This window comes from Microtus oregoni, unplaced genomic scaffold (genome assembly GCF_018167655.1).
Source record: "Microtus oregoni isolate MIOR12 unplaced genomic scaffold, Mior012 000000F_ref0000247, whole genome shotgun sequence".
In the NCBI taxonomy this organism is placed as follows: Eukaryota; Metazoa; Chordata; class Mammalia; order Rodentia; family Cricetidae; genus Microtus; species Microtus oregoni.
The window spans coordinates 8,829,263-8,847,721 of record NW_024543059.1 but is presented as its reverse complement, the minus strand read 5'-3'; the positions used below and the strand labels follow the sequence as shown (position 1 = coordinate 8,847,721).

The 18,459-nt window shown below is 40.2% G+C and overlaps 2 protein-coding genes across 2 annotated transcripts in view; one reads left to right on the top strand and one right to left on the bottom strand.

Annotated features, from left to right (window-relative positions):
- Window positions 1-520, bottom strand: part of LOC121458669 (prolylcarboxypeptidase) — a 51,752-nt gene extending 51,232 nt beyond the window's left edge. Inside the window, exon 1 of the mRNA XM_041668056.1 lies at window positions 388-520. The gene's annotated coding sequence lies outside the window, so the exon portion shown is untranslated. The remainder of the gene's footprint in view (window positions 1-387) is intronic.
- Window positions 298-18,079, top strand: Ddias (DNA damage induced apoptosis suppressor). The gene is made up of 6 exons (XM_041667915.1): window positions 298-392; window positions 1,457-1,576; window positions 6,974-7,098; window positions 12,615-12,776; window positions 14,049-14,166; window positions 15,322-18,079. The coding sequence occupies exons 3-6, from the start codon at window positions 6,986-6,988 to the stop codon at window positions 17,695-17,697; spliced, it is 2,769 nt and encodes a 922-aa protein (XP_041523849.1). The 5' UTR covers window positions 298-392; window positions 1,457-1,576; window positions 6,974-6,985; the 3' UTR covers window positions 17,698-18,079.
- Window positions 18,080-18,459: the final 380 nt, after the last annotated feature.

Below are 18,459 nucleotides of genomic sequence, written 5' to 3'. Positions count from 1 at the left end.
ACCGCGACGGCGGCTCCCTCGCCGACAGCGCTCCCTACTGCCCACTCCGTGGCACCACGTCCGCCGGAGGGGCGCCGGCGCCCCTTCCCACGCCTCGCGCCCTCCCGGCCTCCCCCGCCATTCGCCGGAGGAACTCCAGCTCCAGCGCCCGGGGAGAACGTCCCTCCAGAGCCGTCTCCACCGGCAGCCTGACCAGAAGGGGCGCTCGCCGGAGAAGCGGCCCGCCACCGCGGTGCCCTGCTCTGATTGGCTCTCGGGGAGCTCCGTCAAGGCGGTACTTCCGGCGGAAGGGAACGCGGGAGATTCGAGTGCTGGCGGTCGGTGCGCGGCTGAGGCTGAGGGGCCGGCGTCGCTTCCCGGTTGCCCGGGCTCGTCCCGATCCTTTACCTCAGGTGAGAAGCCGCAGAAAGAGGTCCCTGAGAGACGAATTTGTTCAGGACTCCGTCACCGTAAAGGGCGGAACCGGGGTTGGAGGGGAAAGTCAGTCATTTTCGTGTTCCTTGGCGAAGGTTTAGCAACATTTACAGTTGCCGTAGAGCCCCAGAAGCCCAGACAGGAAAAGACTCGACTTTCTCCAGGGAGTTTCAAACTGTGTCAGCTGGCTGCCGTGCAGAGTCGTGCTGGCGCAGATTTTTGTTTGTTTCCTCCTCGGATAGCTTTGATTGCCTAGAGATAATGTTTAGCGGAGTAACGCGCGCCATGCAGACACGGAAAGACTTCCAGACTCCTTGGTCTCTCGTATCTCATCTGAAATCCTGCTCTCCCCAGAGCTGCCCTTAACGTAATCGAAGCTGCCCCCGTTGCCGAGCTGTGACAGTCGGCTTCCAACCGTTTCCCCTGCTTATCCATTCCCCGAATGACCAGGAAAATAGATGAAAATTTTGCCCAAGATCATCCCCGTTTAAATTATTTGAAATGCTCCTGTTTCCTCCGATGTTTTAAGTCCAAATTCCTTAGGTTAGAAACCCTTTGGCCTTGCCTGCCTCGCCACCTTCAGCGCTAGACCTTGCCATCCGTACCGACACACACCTCTCGGTGTGGGAGAGCAAACCCGGAATATCACAGTCCGTTCATGCCACGTCACTGGATTCTCCCCAACCCTCCAGACTTTTGCTTATTCCCATCCACACCCCAGGCTTGTTCTGACTCATTTGTTATTTCTTAGTTTGCAAAGGTTTTTGTTTAGTTTTGGTTTTTTGTTTTGAGTTGGGGTAACTGCATTTCATGCCAAAGGCTGGCTCTGAACTCCTTCTGACTACCTTTTGAAAAGTTAGATCTTGTATGTGTCCTTGAAGGAAATTATAGGTGTTAAGAAAACTATCCAAATTTCTCCTTCTACAGTGAGGCCTCTGGGGCTGTAAAACAGGAAATTAGAAGTCTAGGGTTATCTTACAGGACATGGAAGATTTTCTTCTAGGTTTTGGGTGGCAATGGCTTGTGTCTTTTTTGTATTTAGATTTGCTCTACCACTGAGCAGTACCCTGAATCAACATGAAAAGCGGAAGGAGTAAAGAAAGGGAAGACATCCTACCCCCTCTTCCTCATCCCTAGAATGGAGGATTGACTTCCTACAGGGGTGAGTGTGTCCTTTCAGAGGTCTGAAAAAGATGGCTTGTTACGTATATGATGCTGAGAAACAGTCCCCAGGACTGGAGAGACTGTGACCTACCTGTCAGAAGACAGGACATCCAGACATGATCCACCTGCATCCTATCTTCACGGTGCCTGTGCAGTGTGTGCACTCCTGGTTCCTATGGCAGCCAGAAAAGTGCGATGAATGTCTGTTAACTCTAGTTATTAACAGACAGTGGTGAGCTGCCGTGCACGTGCTGGGAATCAAACCCAGGTCCTCCGGAAGAAAGACTAGTGCTCATAAGGAATGAGCCATCGCTCCTGCACAGCATCCTCACTTTTAGTTGGTCTTTTACATTCTCTGGGTAGATCACATAATGATGTAAAGACTTTGCACACAAGAACGCATTCAAAAGAAATTATGAACCCGACTGAATTAAAAACCTTAAGATAGGAGCCACATCTTTTTTTTCTTTTTCTAACATTTTTATGTTTATTTAATTTTTTAAGAATTTCGTATCATTTATTTTGATCATATTCTTTCCCCTTCCCCAGCTTCTCCCCCAGTTCTCTGCCTACCTATCTTTATGCTCTTTCTCTCTCTTTTAAAAAAAAGCATTCCATTTGCATTGGCCATCTCCTTCTGAGTACTGGCTTTGCCGTGGTGTGTGCTTATATACACATTGTCGCTCCACTGAAGAAAAGTGATCTCCTCCGGAGACTGTCCGCTCTCCTTTCCCATGCTGGGATTTTTGTCTGTGTTGAGCCTGTGCGGGTCTTGTGTGGGCTGTCACAGTCTCTGAGCTCTTGTGTCTGTTGACCCTGATGTGTCTGGAAAATGTGGTTTCCTTGAAGTTGTATGCTTAGGATACTTCTGCCTCTTCCAGGTCCATCTTGAAGTGAATGTTTTTATGTGAGTAAGGTTTTTCATGGGCTTGCCTTCTGACAAGTTAGTAATGAGAAAATAAACTGGAAATTGGGGTCCAGCAGTCTGTTTTCTCAAATGTGAAGTCTTCGGAACATGTACTTTGGCTTATCAGTTGCATTGCAGTTTCAGGACTCAGTGAGAAAGACAAACTAGAGGGGCTTCTTTCCCTTCTATGTCCCCACATTTCCCCTTTCTGTCCTACCTCATTGCCATTGACAGAATGGTCTGTAGTCTGTAGAGTGAAGAGGATGCTCTGCACATTGATTCATTCTCCTTCATTAAGTAACTTTCTGTTTACAGTTTATAGCACTTCCCCTTCCATGTTACTATTCTCTCTCTCTCTCTCTCTCTCTCTCCCTCTCTCCCTCTGGTTTTGGTTGTTTTGTTTAGTTTAAGTTTTGGTTTTTTTCCAAGACAGGTTCTGTATATCCCTGGCAGTCCTGGAACTAGCTCTGTAGACCAGGGTGGCCTTGAACTCACAGAGATCCCTTGCCTCCACCTTGAGTGCTGAGCTTAAAGGCTTAAAGTGTGTACTACCACTCCCAGCTTCCCTGTTACCAACCATTCTTTTTCAGGATACATAAGAAAGTAACCTTGGTTGTGGTATAGTTCCCCCAAATAGCTTTAAGACTGTGCCCATGCCTTCCCTCTTGGTCACTGACCTAGGCAATCACTGGAAAACAAAGGAGGGGAACAATTAGTTCTCCTCAGTATGCCATGTCACTTAGACTTTCTCCTGTCTCCCTCCCAATCTCCTTATTTCTACTCTTAGATGTATGAGATTAGGAGAAGCTGATGTTTCCTTGTGTCTTATTGCTGTATCCTGCCTAGTATTTTTATTATGGTTTTACTTATTATAAGAGCTATACATTTAGGGAAGAGATGGCTTAGCTGTTAAGAGACCTTGCTGCTATTATAGAGGACCTGGGCTCAGTTTTCAGCACCCACATCCAGCCACTCAGAGCCACCTGTAGCACTAGCTCCAGAAGATGGTGCACAAATACACAGAGAGACAAACACATACATATAAAGAAATATAAAATATTCTCCCAAAAATTATACATTTAGGAAATATTTTAGGTGTATAAAGAATTTTAATGAATTTTTAATACCATCACTCTGACAGAAAATACTTTTTTCTAAACAAAAATTACATTATCCTAATCCTGTCTCTCTCCTTATCCCACCCCCAAGCAAAGGCCTGATCAGTCTCTTTTTAAATTTTCTCAAGGTATTATGTACATTTCACTTATATAGCTTGTCAATCATTTTCTGTCATCTCTTACACTAGAACATAAATCTAGTAACTAGGAAAGGACTGTGTCTGGCTGCCCCTCACTACATATAGCAACAGTTGGCATTTAACAAGTGTATAATATATTACAGTAAGTAAATATATTGAGTAAATATATTGGAGCATGGTTTTCTGACTGATGAAGCTGAAAGAAATGTAATACTGTACCGCCTTCCTTCCCAACATAATAGAAAGAAGGAATATATATATATATGTATATATATGATGAGCCAGATAGGAAGTTGTTCTCAGTCTATAATGTTTTCCTAACTTTAATGCTTACTCAGTCCTGATACTTCATCAAGCGTGCATTCACCATAACCCATGCAAAGTAGTAGAGATATAAGATAGGAGACACTTGTCATGAAGGAAACAGGTTCTGAAAACAAAGAAAAATAACAAACTCGTGGGTGCTGGAGAGGAATTTCAATAGTATTGTCCTTCAGTCAATGAATGAAGTATCTTTTTACCATTTGGGCTTGCCAGGTGAAGAAGCACCAACAGTAAAAATAATAAAAAAGAAAATGAACTTGTTCATTTTAATTCTTAACTTTACTTGTGAATTAGAGGGTTTTTTTTTGTTGTTGTTTTTATATATGTATTTGATCCACTAGAGGGCAATAAACCCTTAAATAAAAGGCAGCAACCAACCTTCTTAAAATGTGTGCAATTCATACTTGCATAATTTATAAATTAATTCTAGAACGTCATGTTTGTATTGTTTTTCTTGTATTGGTAAGTTGTATTATCTAGACAGGCCTGGTGGCACATATCTGTCATCCCACCTACTCAGAGGCTGAGTCAGGAGAGCCACAAATTCCATCCTTGGGGAACTTAGAGGCCCTCTCCCAAGAAGAGACTGAAAGTATATCTTGGTAATAAAGTGCTTGCCTAGTACATATGAGGTCCACGGTTCCAACTTAGCACTTCAGGGGGAAAAATACGTGCCCACGATACAGCACTGCATCTTAGTTAAATTACAAACCAATCCATCTACAATTCCTTTGTAATAGAATTCATAAAGTTTTGATGGGGAGGAAGCAGTTTATTTGTCTTACAGTTTATAGTCCATCACAGAGGGAGGCCAAAGCAGGAAGCTAGAAGCAGGAACTAAAACAGACCATGGCAGACTCCTGCTTACTATTTGACTCCCAGGTTCACATTCAGCTCTTCTTAAACAGAACAGACCTGCCTATAAACAGATGGTACCACCCACAGTGCATAAAGAATAATTTGAATGTCCACGTAGACTACAAAATTCTGTGTTAGACCCCCTAAAGGCAGGCCCACAATAATATTTTGCCTTCTCTGTTTTGTTTTATTTTATTATTATGCCTTAGAAGCCTGTTTGTTTTCTAATGGGAAACAGGAAGGGGGTGGGTTGGAGTGGGAGGGAGGGGAGGTACTGAAAGGTGTAGAGAAGAAACCAAAATCAGGATTTATTATGTGAGAGAAAAAATTTATTTCCAATAAAAGGGGGAAATTGGTGGGAGAATAAAAGAAGAAACAAGCAAGTAAAAAGAATTTTAAAAAAGAAAAACACAGACCCACAAAAACAAAACTCATAAAAATCCAGAAACCATAATGTACAAGCAAAAGATCAGTAAGAAAAAATGCCCTAACAAAGAAATAGGGTACTAAAATATCATTGATTTTACTTTGTGTTGGCTGTCTGGGCATGGGGTCTACCCATAAGTGTAGTTTATATACTTAATAAGACTTCCATGGAAAAAGCAGTGGGAAAATCTTATTTTCATGGAAATGTTATCCTGACACGGCATTCATGTGAGTCTTCCCAGTCAATACATTTCTGTAGGTTCTTAAAGTGCTGTGCCTAACTGAATTCCACTGTCAGAGTTTACTGGTGCCAGTCTCCGAAACAGGTCAAACATTTTTACAAATTGATCTAACTCTCTGAACACTAGAGTTCTTTATTTGAAAACAATTATTTTATTACCTTATTAGCATAAGCTAATCAGTGAGGGAAAATGGTAAGCCAATGTACAATTGTAAGAATTTAAAGTCAGATTATAAAAGTAGAGAGTATTGCTCTTTTATTTCTTTGATATGCTTATATAAACAAGAATTGTTTTAAAAGCTTGATCTCTTAGACCTTATAACATTTTTGTTTGCTAGTTGTAAGTCCCTTTTCTACCCCCAAACTGTGAAACTCTGCTCAGTGAAATCTACTAAAGCAGGTCTCAGCTTCTGAGCCAGTCATTGAAGCTACTCGGGATCACTTTAGCCCATGAGTTCAAGACCGGCCTAGACAGAAATAGTTATTGAAGCTACTCGGGATCACTTCAGCCCATGAGTTCAAGACCGGCCTAGACAGAAATAGGGAGAACCCTCAAAAGCACAGGGAGGAGGAAGAAAGAAGGTTCATGGAATATCCTTCCCATTAAAAAACCTTCTATATCTTTTGTAACGAATGTGGACCCTATTCCTCTCACTGCGTTTCCTTGCCCAGCCTTAATACTTGGGGAGGTGTTTAGTCTTACTGCAATTTGATACGCCATATTTTGTTGGTACTCATGGGAGACCTGCCCTTTCCTAAACAGAAAATGAAGAGGAGTGGATTGGGAGGACAGGGGAGTTGAGAGGGACTGGGAAGAGAGGAGGGAGAGGAAACTGGCAGGATGTAAAATAAATAGATGAATAAATTTATTTAATAAAAAAACATGGGGGGCTGGAGAGATGGCTCAGTGGTTAAGAGCACTGACTGCTCTTCCGGAGGTCCTGAGTTCAGTTCCCAGCAACCACGTGGTGGCTCTCAACCATCTGTAATGAGATCTGGCGCCCTCTTCTGGCCTTCAGGCATGGAGGCTGAACACTGTGTACATAATAAATAAATCTTAAAAATAAAATAAAATAAAATAAAAATAAAAAAACATGAATGAGCTATGTGAAGTCTCTCCTGAATTACTAGAATAGACTACTTATTCCGAAGTAGTGGTTCAGTTTTTCAGTACATCATCATAGGGCTAGGGATGTAGCGCAGTAATAGGCTCCTTGATTACCATGTGTGTGGCCCCAGATTTAATCTCCCAGTACACTGACACTTAGCTGTCTTCACTTTGATAATGAAACAAATGGTATTATTGACTGATTGGTTTTCAGAAGAGGAATAATTCACATGTGATTTGACATTTGCATTAAGCCCCATGCTTGTTTTCTAGGACAACAGACACATGAATAGAAGACGGAGGTTCGTCCTTGCCTCAGTGCTTGCCCTCCAGAACTCGAGCTTCATATATCCGTCATGTCAGCGGTGCTTCTCTCGGATAGTCCTTGACTCCCAGAGGTAAAAGTAAAGACTGAGCTCACTGTGCAGAGCATCAGATTCTCTCAGGAATTCTCAGGGTTGGTTCTTCTGCTATCTTAGGACAGAACTGAGTACTAATCTAGTTTTTGGGGCAAGTTTAAGAGTATTTATTTGTTTTTTAATGGTCCTCACCTCAGGTTATTTTTTAAGTAGATATAAGTAAATAAACTTAGTAGCTAGTGCCGTGCTTATTTACTTATAAAATGCTGGGGCACAGATGTGTTTCCGATTTCACAACTTTGGAGGTTTAAGACTATTTGCATAAACTTAATTAGTTGAATATCCCTGGCCTAAACCTGAAAAAGAAGTGCTCCAAAATGGATGTGTGTTTGCTCATTAGTGAGTGAGTCTCTGCAGCCCAAACTACTCTGGAATTAACAGTTCTGTATTGCTACCCCTGGTTTCAAAGTCTACAGTGTTTTAAGTCATGCCAGTGCTCAGAAACTTTTGCAAGTACTCTGAAGTTGAGAATTTCAGGTTAGATGTGCTCAAATTCTCATAGTCTTTTGTATGACAATAAGGCTGTTTGGCTACATATGATTACCATGATAAAATCATGGTACCGAGTATATTTGAGAACCCCAGATATACCACCTATCATTGTAGAATAGAAGCGAAAAGTTGGATTTGAAATTCTTTTACAACTTTGTGTCTAGACATAAGACAAAGATGTTAGTAATGCCTAGTGATATGGAAATAAGAGTAGTGAGCTAATAATGTTAACTAGTCTCAGGTCAAGTTAGAATTGAATGGGGTATGAGGAGGAGTCAGGAACCTTTCTTAAAACCATTCTGGAGTATTTAGAGTTCGTGCTGCATAGAATTGTAGAAGGATGCTAACATCTACTGAAAGTGTGCCATGGAGTAGGAGATGTAGAGTCTGTGGTCCTAATTACTTATTTGTAAAGTAGAATAACTACAGAGATAATGCTCAGAAGTCTAGTACCATACATGATATGTGTGTGTGTGTGTGTGTGTGTGTGTGTGTGTGTGTGTGTGTATACATATGAGGGTTTCTAAAATGGAATCCTTTTTTACTGAAGAGCTTTTCCAAGTGCACTTGTCCTCTTGCAGTATATCACAGTGGTTACCAGCACTATTCTGTGGAACCAGAATGCTTGAGTTTAATCGGTTGGCCTGGAACTCACTGTGTATCACATTCTTGTACCTTGTAGCAGTTCTTCTGTCTAAGCATTCCTAATAGGGAGATTATAAGCATTAGCCACAGTATTGTTCCCCAACTCTCAAAGGCATAACCGTGTGATCTTGCACAAATCACTTAAATAGTTTGGGGTAAAACTAGAGAAAAACCATTAGAATTTTTATGTGGATCAGGTAAGTTGCTATATATAACATACTTAGAACATTTGTATAATATATAATCAATCATATAAAGCTTTTTTAAAAACTTTGTGATTTTTTTTCCAAGTAAGATAGAGTATCACTATCTAGCCCAGGGTTAAACTTGTGATCCTCTGGCCTCTGCTTCCCAAGTACTAGGATCACAGGCCTATATTACCATACTCAACAGGCCGAGAGTTTATCTTGAGGATAATCTTTCACAAAAATTTGAGTTGAACAATAATACCACTGTTAGGCCTTTAGACTTGTGTTACCAATATATACCATTTATGAATGTTTATTGTGTGCGAAGCATGATGCTAGGAGCTTTGTAGATATTATATCCCTTTAATACAAGAGATTTTTATGAAGTAGGTGCTACTGTTGATCCCAAATTAGGAGACAATGAAGCTTAGAAAAATGAAGGACTTGCCCCAGATCACACACCAGAAACAAACATTCAAGGCTGAACAGTATGAATAGAGTCTACCTCCTACCTTGCCTCATTACCTCTGAACTAACAGTGCAGTTTATATTTAAATTCCGTCTTAAAATTCCATACGAAAAAAGCTCCAGCTAGATGCATAAAACCCCAAAGCACACGGTTCTTTCCTGTGGAAATTGAATCCACTAGAAAGTAACAATGTACCTATTCATATTAAACTAACAATACCACAAAACTCAGTGCTGATGCTTGACCTTTTCTGTTTTCCCTTCTCTCCTTTTTTCTTACTGGAAATAAACCAACATAGAAAACAGAAATTCTTCCTTTTCATTGCCCCACTACTTTAGCTAAATCTGTGGTGAGTCCCCTACCTAACCTTTATAGGTCCTGTTTTTACTGCAAATCCTTAGCAATGACAACTGCAGTAGGTAGGTAGGGTCAGTGAAAGACTCTTATCTCACCAATATAAAGTGTTCCTTTCAGGGACCTAACTTTTACTGACTGTAAACAGCAGCGACCTTGGGAGTTTCTGCAGCTGTTGCTCACGTGAGCTCCCCTAAGGACCTTGGAAGACAATTTTACAGCGTGTAGTCGGGTCTCTTATCTCAGTGCTTTCCCCAGTCTAGCCTCCAGAACAGTGTGTTGGGTGCCTTTGGGAAGCCTTGGGCACAGTGACTGCCCAGGTCCTCACGTATATCCACACCAAGCTGAAGAATAAGGAACATGTGATTGAGGCCCTGTGTGGAACCAAGTTCAAGTTCCCTGGCCACCAGGAGATCTTAAAGAAGTGGAGCTGCACAAAATTTAATGCAGATGAATTTGAAGGCATAGTAGTTGAGAAAAGACTGAACCCAGTGGCTGTGGGATCAAACATCTCTAGTGTGTTTCCCTGAGCAAGTAACAGGCCCTGCACTCCTGGGGATTTAAGGACATTAAGTCACTTAAGTTCTTTATACTTAACTACGAAGTGTATAATGCACTCTCAGCATAAAATATATGTAAAATATATTGTGCCAAAAACTGTAAGTAAGATTTATCCACATAGGCTGTCTATACTATATATGATAGATATAATATGTACCCAACTCAAACATGCAAATTGTCTCCTGAGTAACTTAGTAGGGCCAATAAATAATTGCTTTAGTCTAAGGCTCTTTCTTAACACTCATAAATTCCTTTCCCTAACTGAAAATGAGAATCATAGCTTGTTATAAGGCACTATTACTGGGGATACCCAAACAAATGTCTTCTCACCCCACATAGGGACACCATCAAAGTCCAGCTGGTGAACAGCCATGGTTTTACTGGGGTTACTTACAGGAATTTGGGTACAGGAGCAGAAATGACTCAAAGACAACTTTGTTGCATAACCAAGGCCCACCCCAGCATGGATGACTTCTCGTGATAACCGGAAACATGGGGCTCACTGCACAACCTGTAGGCAGATCAACAATTTGGAGAGAATCTTTTCCAGGTAGATCAGTTGGTCTGAGAGTCTTCTAGGCAGCTCAGCTTGTCAGGAGTCTCTGTTTGGATTTTTTTTTTTTTTTTGAGACAAAATTTCTCTGTAGCTTTGGTGCTGCCTGTCCTGGAACTAGCTCTTGTAGACCAGGCTGGCCTGAACTCACAGAGATCCACCTGCCTCTGCCTCCCAAGTGCTGGGATTAAAGGTGTGCGCCACCACCGCCCGGCTGGAATATATTTTCTATGCCCTTGCTTTTCTGTCAGTTTCACATGGGCGCTTATTAGAAGTATAGAATTAGGAGTCTCGTCACAGGCTTGCAGAATGAGTATTTTAATTTTAACAGGATCCTCAGGTGATTGGGATGCTGTTTAAGTGTGAGAGGTGCTAATCTATATTAACCATATTAACATTTATTTCAAAGATTAAGAACTATATAAATAAATATCTTCGATATATTTGTTTTATAAAAGTATGCATATAATATAGTATATCCTTGCAGTAAAACAAATAGGCCTGGGTTGTCAAGCTATCAGTGCTGTTCTATTTGTCATCATATTTTTTATAGTTATGATAAAAATGAAAATCAAGAACTTCAGAATAGGAAGCCAAAGTTTCAGCTTTGAGTCAGAATTCACTGCCACCTTCTGCAAAAATCCAAACTAGTTTTTCCATTTGTACAAAAGGTAAACACATGTCTTAGAAACTTTTATAGATATAAAATATTGATGCATATTAATTATTTTAAGATTTGCTAGTAATTCTCACTATACATAAATGCAGTATTACTTTAAAACTCTAAAAGATTTATTGTGTTTATTTGAAACAGTTTACTTTATTACACCTTGGAACTAATAAAAATGGGCTATATTCTAGTGAGTCAGTTTTCTTTATTCTATGGCCATCTTACAGTACAGACTAGCACATTTGAATGAGATTATATTAATGGATTCTTACAGATTCATCTTCAATGTTGCCCATAAAAAGCAATAATAATTAGCCTATGCTAATAGTATTTATGATGTGTTGAATCATTTCACTGAATCATGTTGCTTGTTGGCAACAGTCAAATGATAGCTAACATTGATTTCTGTTTCTGCTTTGCCACTCTCTAAGCCAAATTATTAGCAGCATGGTAAAGTAAGATCCTAGTATCTCCCATTACCATGTTTTAAAGGGTTGTTTAGAAAAACAAGAAAATGAAGATCACAGCTGTAAGATTACAGACAAGAGCAGGAAAATACTACCTGGGCCTATAGCTCAATGGTGAGGAATTGCCCAGCACAGACACAGCAAGGATTCCTGAGGAAAATACAGTGTACTCACTGCAAAAAGAAGCAGACTGACACTTTAGCTTGATAGATTTGTGCCATGGTGTTTGCTTGATTTTGTTTTGTCTTTCCTGTGCGTTGGAGGTTACAGATCCAGTCCTCAGGATTCCAGGCATCTAGTAACTAAACCAAGCCCAAGCCGTATAGAACAAGAGTTTTTAAGTACCCTTTGGTTACAATTACATATTATCTTATTATCTTGACAAGTTAACTTGTATGCCTTTGATCTAGTTTTTATAATCTAATAATAATCTAATGATCGTAACATATCCTGGTGAATTAAAGTAATTTTTAGAAGTTGGAGAGATTATGACTCTAGCCCCAGAACATCCAATACCTCTATACTCAGAGGTCACCTGTATGCCTATATACACATGCAGACACATACACATATTGAAAAATAAATCTTTTAGAAACTAATAAATTTCAAGACATTAAGAAGAATACAAGTAATTTCTTTAAAGAAATTTTATTTTATTTAATTCTTCAAGACAGGGTCTCTCAGTGTATCCCTGGCTATCCTGAAACTTGCTTTGTCGACCAGGCCAGCCTCGAACTCTGCTTCCCAAGTACTGGGATTAAAGGTGTCTGCCACCACCACCTGGCTTACAAGTAAATTCTTGGTGTATAATATTTCAAGGTTATTATTTTTGTTACACTGTTTCCCATCAGTTTCTTTCAGTTTGGTGGTACTAAAATCTCTAAAGTTCATCAACCTAGCCATATGTATGTGCATGACCCTCTCTTCCTGGAGGGAGAGGTCAAGGATCTTCGTAACAGTCTGGGGCCAGTTTTGGGAAAGAGGAAAACAAAAATAGTTGTTGATTGTAAATAGTTTAAGAATGAAATTCACTATTGGTATGCAAACTATCACCCTAAATTTGGACAATGCTTTGCTGTCTCCCCAACTTTTCTAGGTTTACTTGTCCCAAGTGTGGCTCTAGTGGGGAAGCTGAAAGTGCCCGTTACAGATACAGACTGTCCTTAAAAGTCGCGGAATCCAGCAGATTGTGTGTCGTTACTGTGTTTGGGAGCTGCTTAGACACTTTTTTTGGACTCACTGCCACTGGTTTGAAGAGGTGAGAGTTTTTAAAGCATTCTTTTACCTGACTGCTCTTCTAGCAAGCCCGTAGGATTCGAAAATACATGCATTGAAGGTGTTTGCATTTACTCAGAAGAACCCCTTTATCTCAGGCCATCAGTTTCCTTAAAAGATAATCTGGAAAGGGAAAATTTAACTATATAAAATATTATAAAACTGTAGCCAGGCAGTGGTAGTGCATATGCCTTTAATCCCAGCACTTGGGAAGCAGAGGCAGGTGGATCTCTGTGAGTTCAAGGCCAGCCTTGTGGGTACAAAGTGAGTTCCAGGACAGGCTCCACAGCTACAAAGAAACCCTGTCTGGAAAAAACAAACAAACAAACAAAATATTATAAAACTCTAATACAAGTTAGTCAATTCTTTCAGTCACTTTGCAGATTTATCCCTCCAGTTTGACTGTCTTAGTGTCTATGGCTGTGAAGAGACACCATGACTGTGGCAACTCTTATGAAAGAAAACATTAATTGGGGTGGCTTACAGTTCAGAGGTTTGGTCCGTTCTCATCATGGCAGGACATAGTGGTGTGCAGGCAGACACGGTGCTGGAGAAGGAGCTGAGAGTTTTACATCTGCATCCACAGACAGCAAGGAGTGAACTGACTCTGGGCATAGATTGAGCATAGGAGACTTCAACACTTCCTCCAACAAAGCCACACCTCCTAATAGTGCCACTCCCTATGAGTTTATGGTGGCCAGTTACATTCAGTCTACCATATTGACCTAATAAGACCCAGCCTTAAGACTTTAAAAATCCATATAAGTAAAGAACTTTCTCCTCGTCACTGTCTTCCCTCCCCTCTTTCCCTAGTCATCAATGCTCGTATCATTGTACCTTAGAGCAGACTCATTTGAAGGAAAGGGACAGCAGAAAGACTGTTACTGCCACTGCTGCTTTCCTTAGCCTACCTTTGAGGTCTGCAGATTAAGTAAGCGTGCACTTTTTTCCCTCACGGTGCTATAGCCGGAACTTAGGGCAGATGTTTCACATGATAGTCTACCTCTACGCTCCTTCCCCAGACTTCACAGGCCTCTTATTCACACGAGATAGGTTGAGTTTTCCTATGGCTTTAAATGTTTTTTTCTCTTTTTATACTTTTGAAACTTACTAGGGCCAACATGCCAAGGTCATACTTCTTTCTCTCTGTACGTGACTAACAAGGTTCATACCATATTTTAAAATAATTGTGTCTTCTGATTGTACTGCAAAGTAAAATTTCAAAGCTCATCACTGTGAACACTTTCTCTCAAAGGTACCTTGAGGATTCTGGTGAAACCCCAGAAGCCCTGGACAGTGGTGGGAGGCAAAGCCTCTTGACCACAGCGGTGGAGAATTGTTTCGTCGGGCAAAGCTTTGTCTTTGGAGTGACGGTAATTGAAATCAACTTCCTTTTGAATGTCCTCTGATCCCCATTGAAATGAAAAGGTTGTAACTCTCCTTGTTGTTTTTAGAACAAGTTATATAGATATTAGAGTTGATAGATGCATATGAAACTATAGAAATAGCTTACATGAGGTCTATTTCAATATTATAGGTTACAACTCCCTATTACAAAAGCCAAAGAAGCCCAATTGAATGTTTTTAAAAGGGGGAATTTACTATGAATTGCAAAAGGTATTAGATTTTTGGTTCTGAAAGATTACTTTTCTTTTACTCCAAATTCTATACAAATTACTTAGTAAAATTTTGTGTTTTCTATCAAAAGAGAGAAATAACCTCAAAGACAAATGTCTAAGTATTGTTTAAAAACATTAAAAAATATATTAAGGTCTGGTATGGTGGTACACACCTTTAATCCCAGCATTGGGAGGCAGAGCCAGATGAATCTCTTAAATTCAAGGCCACCCTGATCTACAGGGCAAGTTCCAGGCCAGCCAGGGCTACATAAGAAGGCCCTAAGTCAAAAAGAATAGATTAAGAAGAATGTTCTTAAATTAAATACATATACTAAATACATAGTAGTAGAAAGAGTTAAAATGTACTAACTCTGAAGGAGTAGTAAGAAAGTATTCTAAATTAAAAAGAGCAAATGGAAATTTGATTACACTCTAAATGGAATGTAGTCAAGAGAATATAGTACTACCAAATGGGCACTAAGGAAAACCCAAAGACAGAGAAACCAAGAGCTAACAAACTATACTTTGTTAAAATATTACATAGTTTAGTTTTTTTTTCTGTTCTTCTTTTACAAATATAATAGTATACCAGCATTTATAGAATAGATACTATTTTCTAAGTATTATCCAATTTTGTTATTGTTAATCAACAGCCTTTATTTCATAAGTGAGAAAGTGAGGCACAGAGGAGTTAAATAACATACCCAGAACCCCAGCGTCCCTAGTAGCTGCTGGACCGAGTCTGTGTCCCAGCCCGTGGTCTTTGGTATGTGCTGCTCTTTCAGTAACAGTGTAGGGCTTGGAGTTAAAGGAGTTAGCATTACTCTCATTTAGCCTTTAAATTCCTGTCTCCTTGTGCCAAGAGAAAGCCATCTTCTTCTCATTTAAATGCATTTACTTCTTTCATAGAATTTTGGAGATGTATGTGAACATGAGTCAGACCCCATTAACTTCTTGCAGCCATGTTGTCAGCACAAAGGAGAAGTCAGAATGCTGGTAGCTTCCCAGATGGTTCTGCCCAGTCCACATGTGACAGGCTTTACTGTCATTGACTACTTTAATCAGCTTTTGCACAGTTCCAATTTCAAGAAACAGCACTGTGACTCTCAGGGGTGCAGCAGTCACTCGCTCTCTTTAGATCACTCGGACAGTGATCTTAGCAGCAGGCGTAGCTCTGGGAAAACATCCTGCTTGCTGGAGTCCTGTGGCAGAGATGATTTTCTCAGATTCTGGCAGCCATCTCTTGAACTGAGTTCTACTGATTCGCAAGTAACAGCTAATGATGACGTTTCAGCTTCAGAACAAACCATGGTAAGTGGTACTCCTAACCAAAACAGACAGTACATCTCCTTTTCCAAAGCCACCGCTTCTAAGAACTGGCATGATCCCCTTCAGAGTTCTCAGAGCCGTGTTTCTTGTATGAACAAGAATAATACAACAGGAAAGTTGGGCGGAGACTTTGGTTTACAAGCTGATCATCTGAGTCCAGTTTGCCCCGGTTTTCGTGAAACTAGGCTCTCTGACTCTAATAGTTTACTCCCTCCACAAATGCAAGACCCCTCTGAAGAAGACAATGCAGAGTGCTACAGTGAAGCAGCAATTAAAAGTGAGTATTCCCAGGATGACATCCCATGTTACCAGCATCATGACATAAATACTACCTCCATCCTTCAAGAGAGATCTGCATTTTCATTGTCATCACTGAGATCTAAAGAAACACCAAGTGCTTCCCAGACCTTGATTTGGGATGACCTACCATTCTCTGAAAGCCTGAACAAGTTTCTGGAAGTTGTTGAAAATGAGATTGCTATCACTGAGACAGATCCTAAGGACAGAAAACAGATTATAGATAATGGCATTGATAAATTCCACACAGACCACAACAGGTTATCTGTGACGCCCAGGAGAAACACTGGAGCCTTGAATGCACCTCCTTTATGCTTAAGATCATCACAAGCAATGATGAAAGAAAACTCTAGGAAAGAGACATTCTTTTCCAGCTGTGAGTCTAATCCAAGTCCTCAAATTGAAAAAGAATCAAAACCCAACAAGACAGCAGAGCCTGTCTCTACAGGCAGTAATAGAAGTGATATCTCCGAGTGGTTTCTGGATACTTGCCTGTCAGCTCTCTTTACATCTCCAAACGATATGGAAGCATCAGTTACCCAAAAGCGAACCCTACAACAAAGGGATGAGATTTCACTCAGACCTAATACCTCAACAGGTGACTGTTCTCATCTTAGGAACAAATGTTGTGATGGATGTGGAGAAAAATCATGTTCAGATACAAAAGGGAAATTGGCAAGCTTGTGTTCTAAGAAACACAGTGATGTTTCTTATCTTCAGAAATTAGAAAATAAGCAGTATTATAGATGGTCAGAGAACCAAGATGACAATTTTACAATATGCCGGAAACTTACATATCCTTTAGAGACTCTTTGCAGTAGTCCAGGAAATGCAATTACCGCAAAAGAAATACCTCACAGGCCTATCAGTAGTAACTTAACACAAAGTTTCTCTGCTGATCATGAAGGTAGCTACAATGCTTCTGCTGATCTTTTTGATGATGTTGCTAAAAATAAGGACATTGGAACAGAAATTACCAAAATGTCACAGGATGTTTTGTTACCCTGGGAAGCATCTTGCTCTGAAAACTGTGTTGTAGGTGAAAACTGCAGCCAGCCTTCACAAAAACTACCCTTGCAGAACATATCAACATCAAGGTGTCCAAGAGCAAGTTCTCAGTCAGACTCAGAATCTGACTTCTCAGAAAGCCAAGACTTTGTTCCATGTTCACAGTCAACTCCAGTTGCAGGCTTCCACCAGAGAATTCATGGCTTACGTGGAACTTTCAGAATATTGCCTTCATTATATTCAAATCTTGATGCTAACTATAAGAAAACAAAAATTTCTCCTGAAAATAACAAACAGCAAGCCACCTCAACCTTCCCAAAGAATGTAAAAACACCTAGCCAGAAATCTAAAAGTCCTGTTGTATCTGGTTTGACACAACCGGAGATCAACCACTGCCCTACTGCTGAGGGCCCTGAAAGTGATGTGGATGAATGGGTCCCCCCTACCACCCAAAAAGTATTTCTTTCAGATACTCTTGGATTCAAAGCCATGTGTTTAAGAAAATGCCTTGCTGACCAAAAAGAGTTACCAAGAAAGAAACTGATAAAAGTTGCACATAAAACCAGCATGTTTAAAATTAAAAGTAAAGAATATGTTTACAGCAACGGTTGCAAAAACAGAAGTGTCCTAACTAAGCACAATTATAAATAGGCTGAAAACAGGAAAAGTCCATTTGGGGATGTTTTTTCAGAAGTCAAATGTTGTCTTCTTCAAACATTGCCACTTTTAGTGTCTGAAACAAAAAGAGCTTGGTCACCAAAAATAAAGTCATTTGAACCCAATTCCCAGAGATTTTAAACAGAGGCAAATCTGCTTGGAAATTTTTGCTTTCCCTGACACAGAAAACAACCCTTGTATTTTGAACACTTAACGGAAACTCGTTAATGGAGAATGGACTGCGCTGAGTGCTGTTGGACCTTTCCAGCTTTTCTCCAGAATACTGTGATTTAGATAACTGAGCACTTTATCTTTTGTTGACTAATCTATTGATTTTTTATTTAAAAGTATTTGTTAAAATAGAGACATCTAGAAATAAAACTTTTACAAACCAAAATATCTTTATTAACTTTTAGCTAAGGTAAGAACATAACTCCTGGGCTGAGGTTGTAACACACGGCTAGTTAAGGTCACTAATCTCAATGCATTTTATTCCATTGACTAAGACAACGTCAGTACTATACAGGACATGCAGTGGCATTGACGTGTTTCTTTTACATGAAGGCTAAAACCTGACTGAATCTTTGTATTTCAATACAAAGGGCATCTTAAATGGTTTTCACAGTTGATTACTATTCTGACCTTAGAATTGTCACTGGTGAGAGTGTAGATTTGCATAAATGGGTAGTACAAAATGACTGAAGTATTTTTAGGATCATTCAGAGATGGCTGGAAATTTTATACTTACTCCAAACT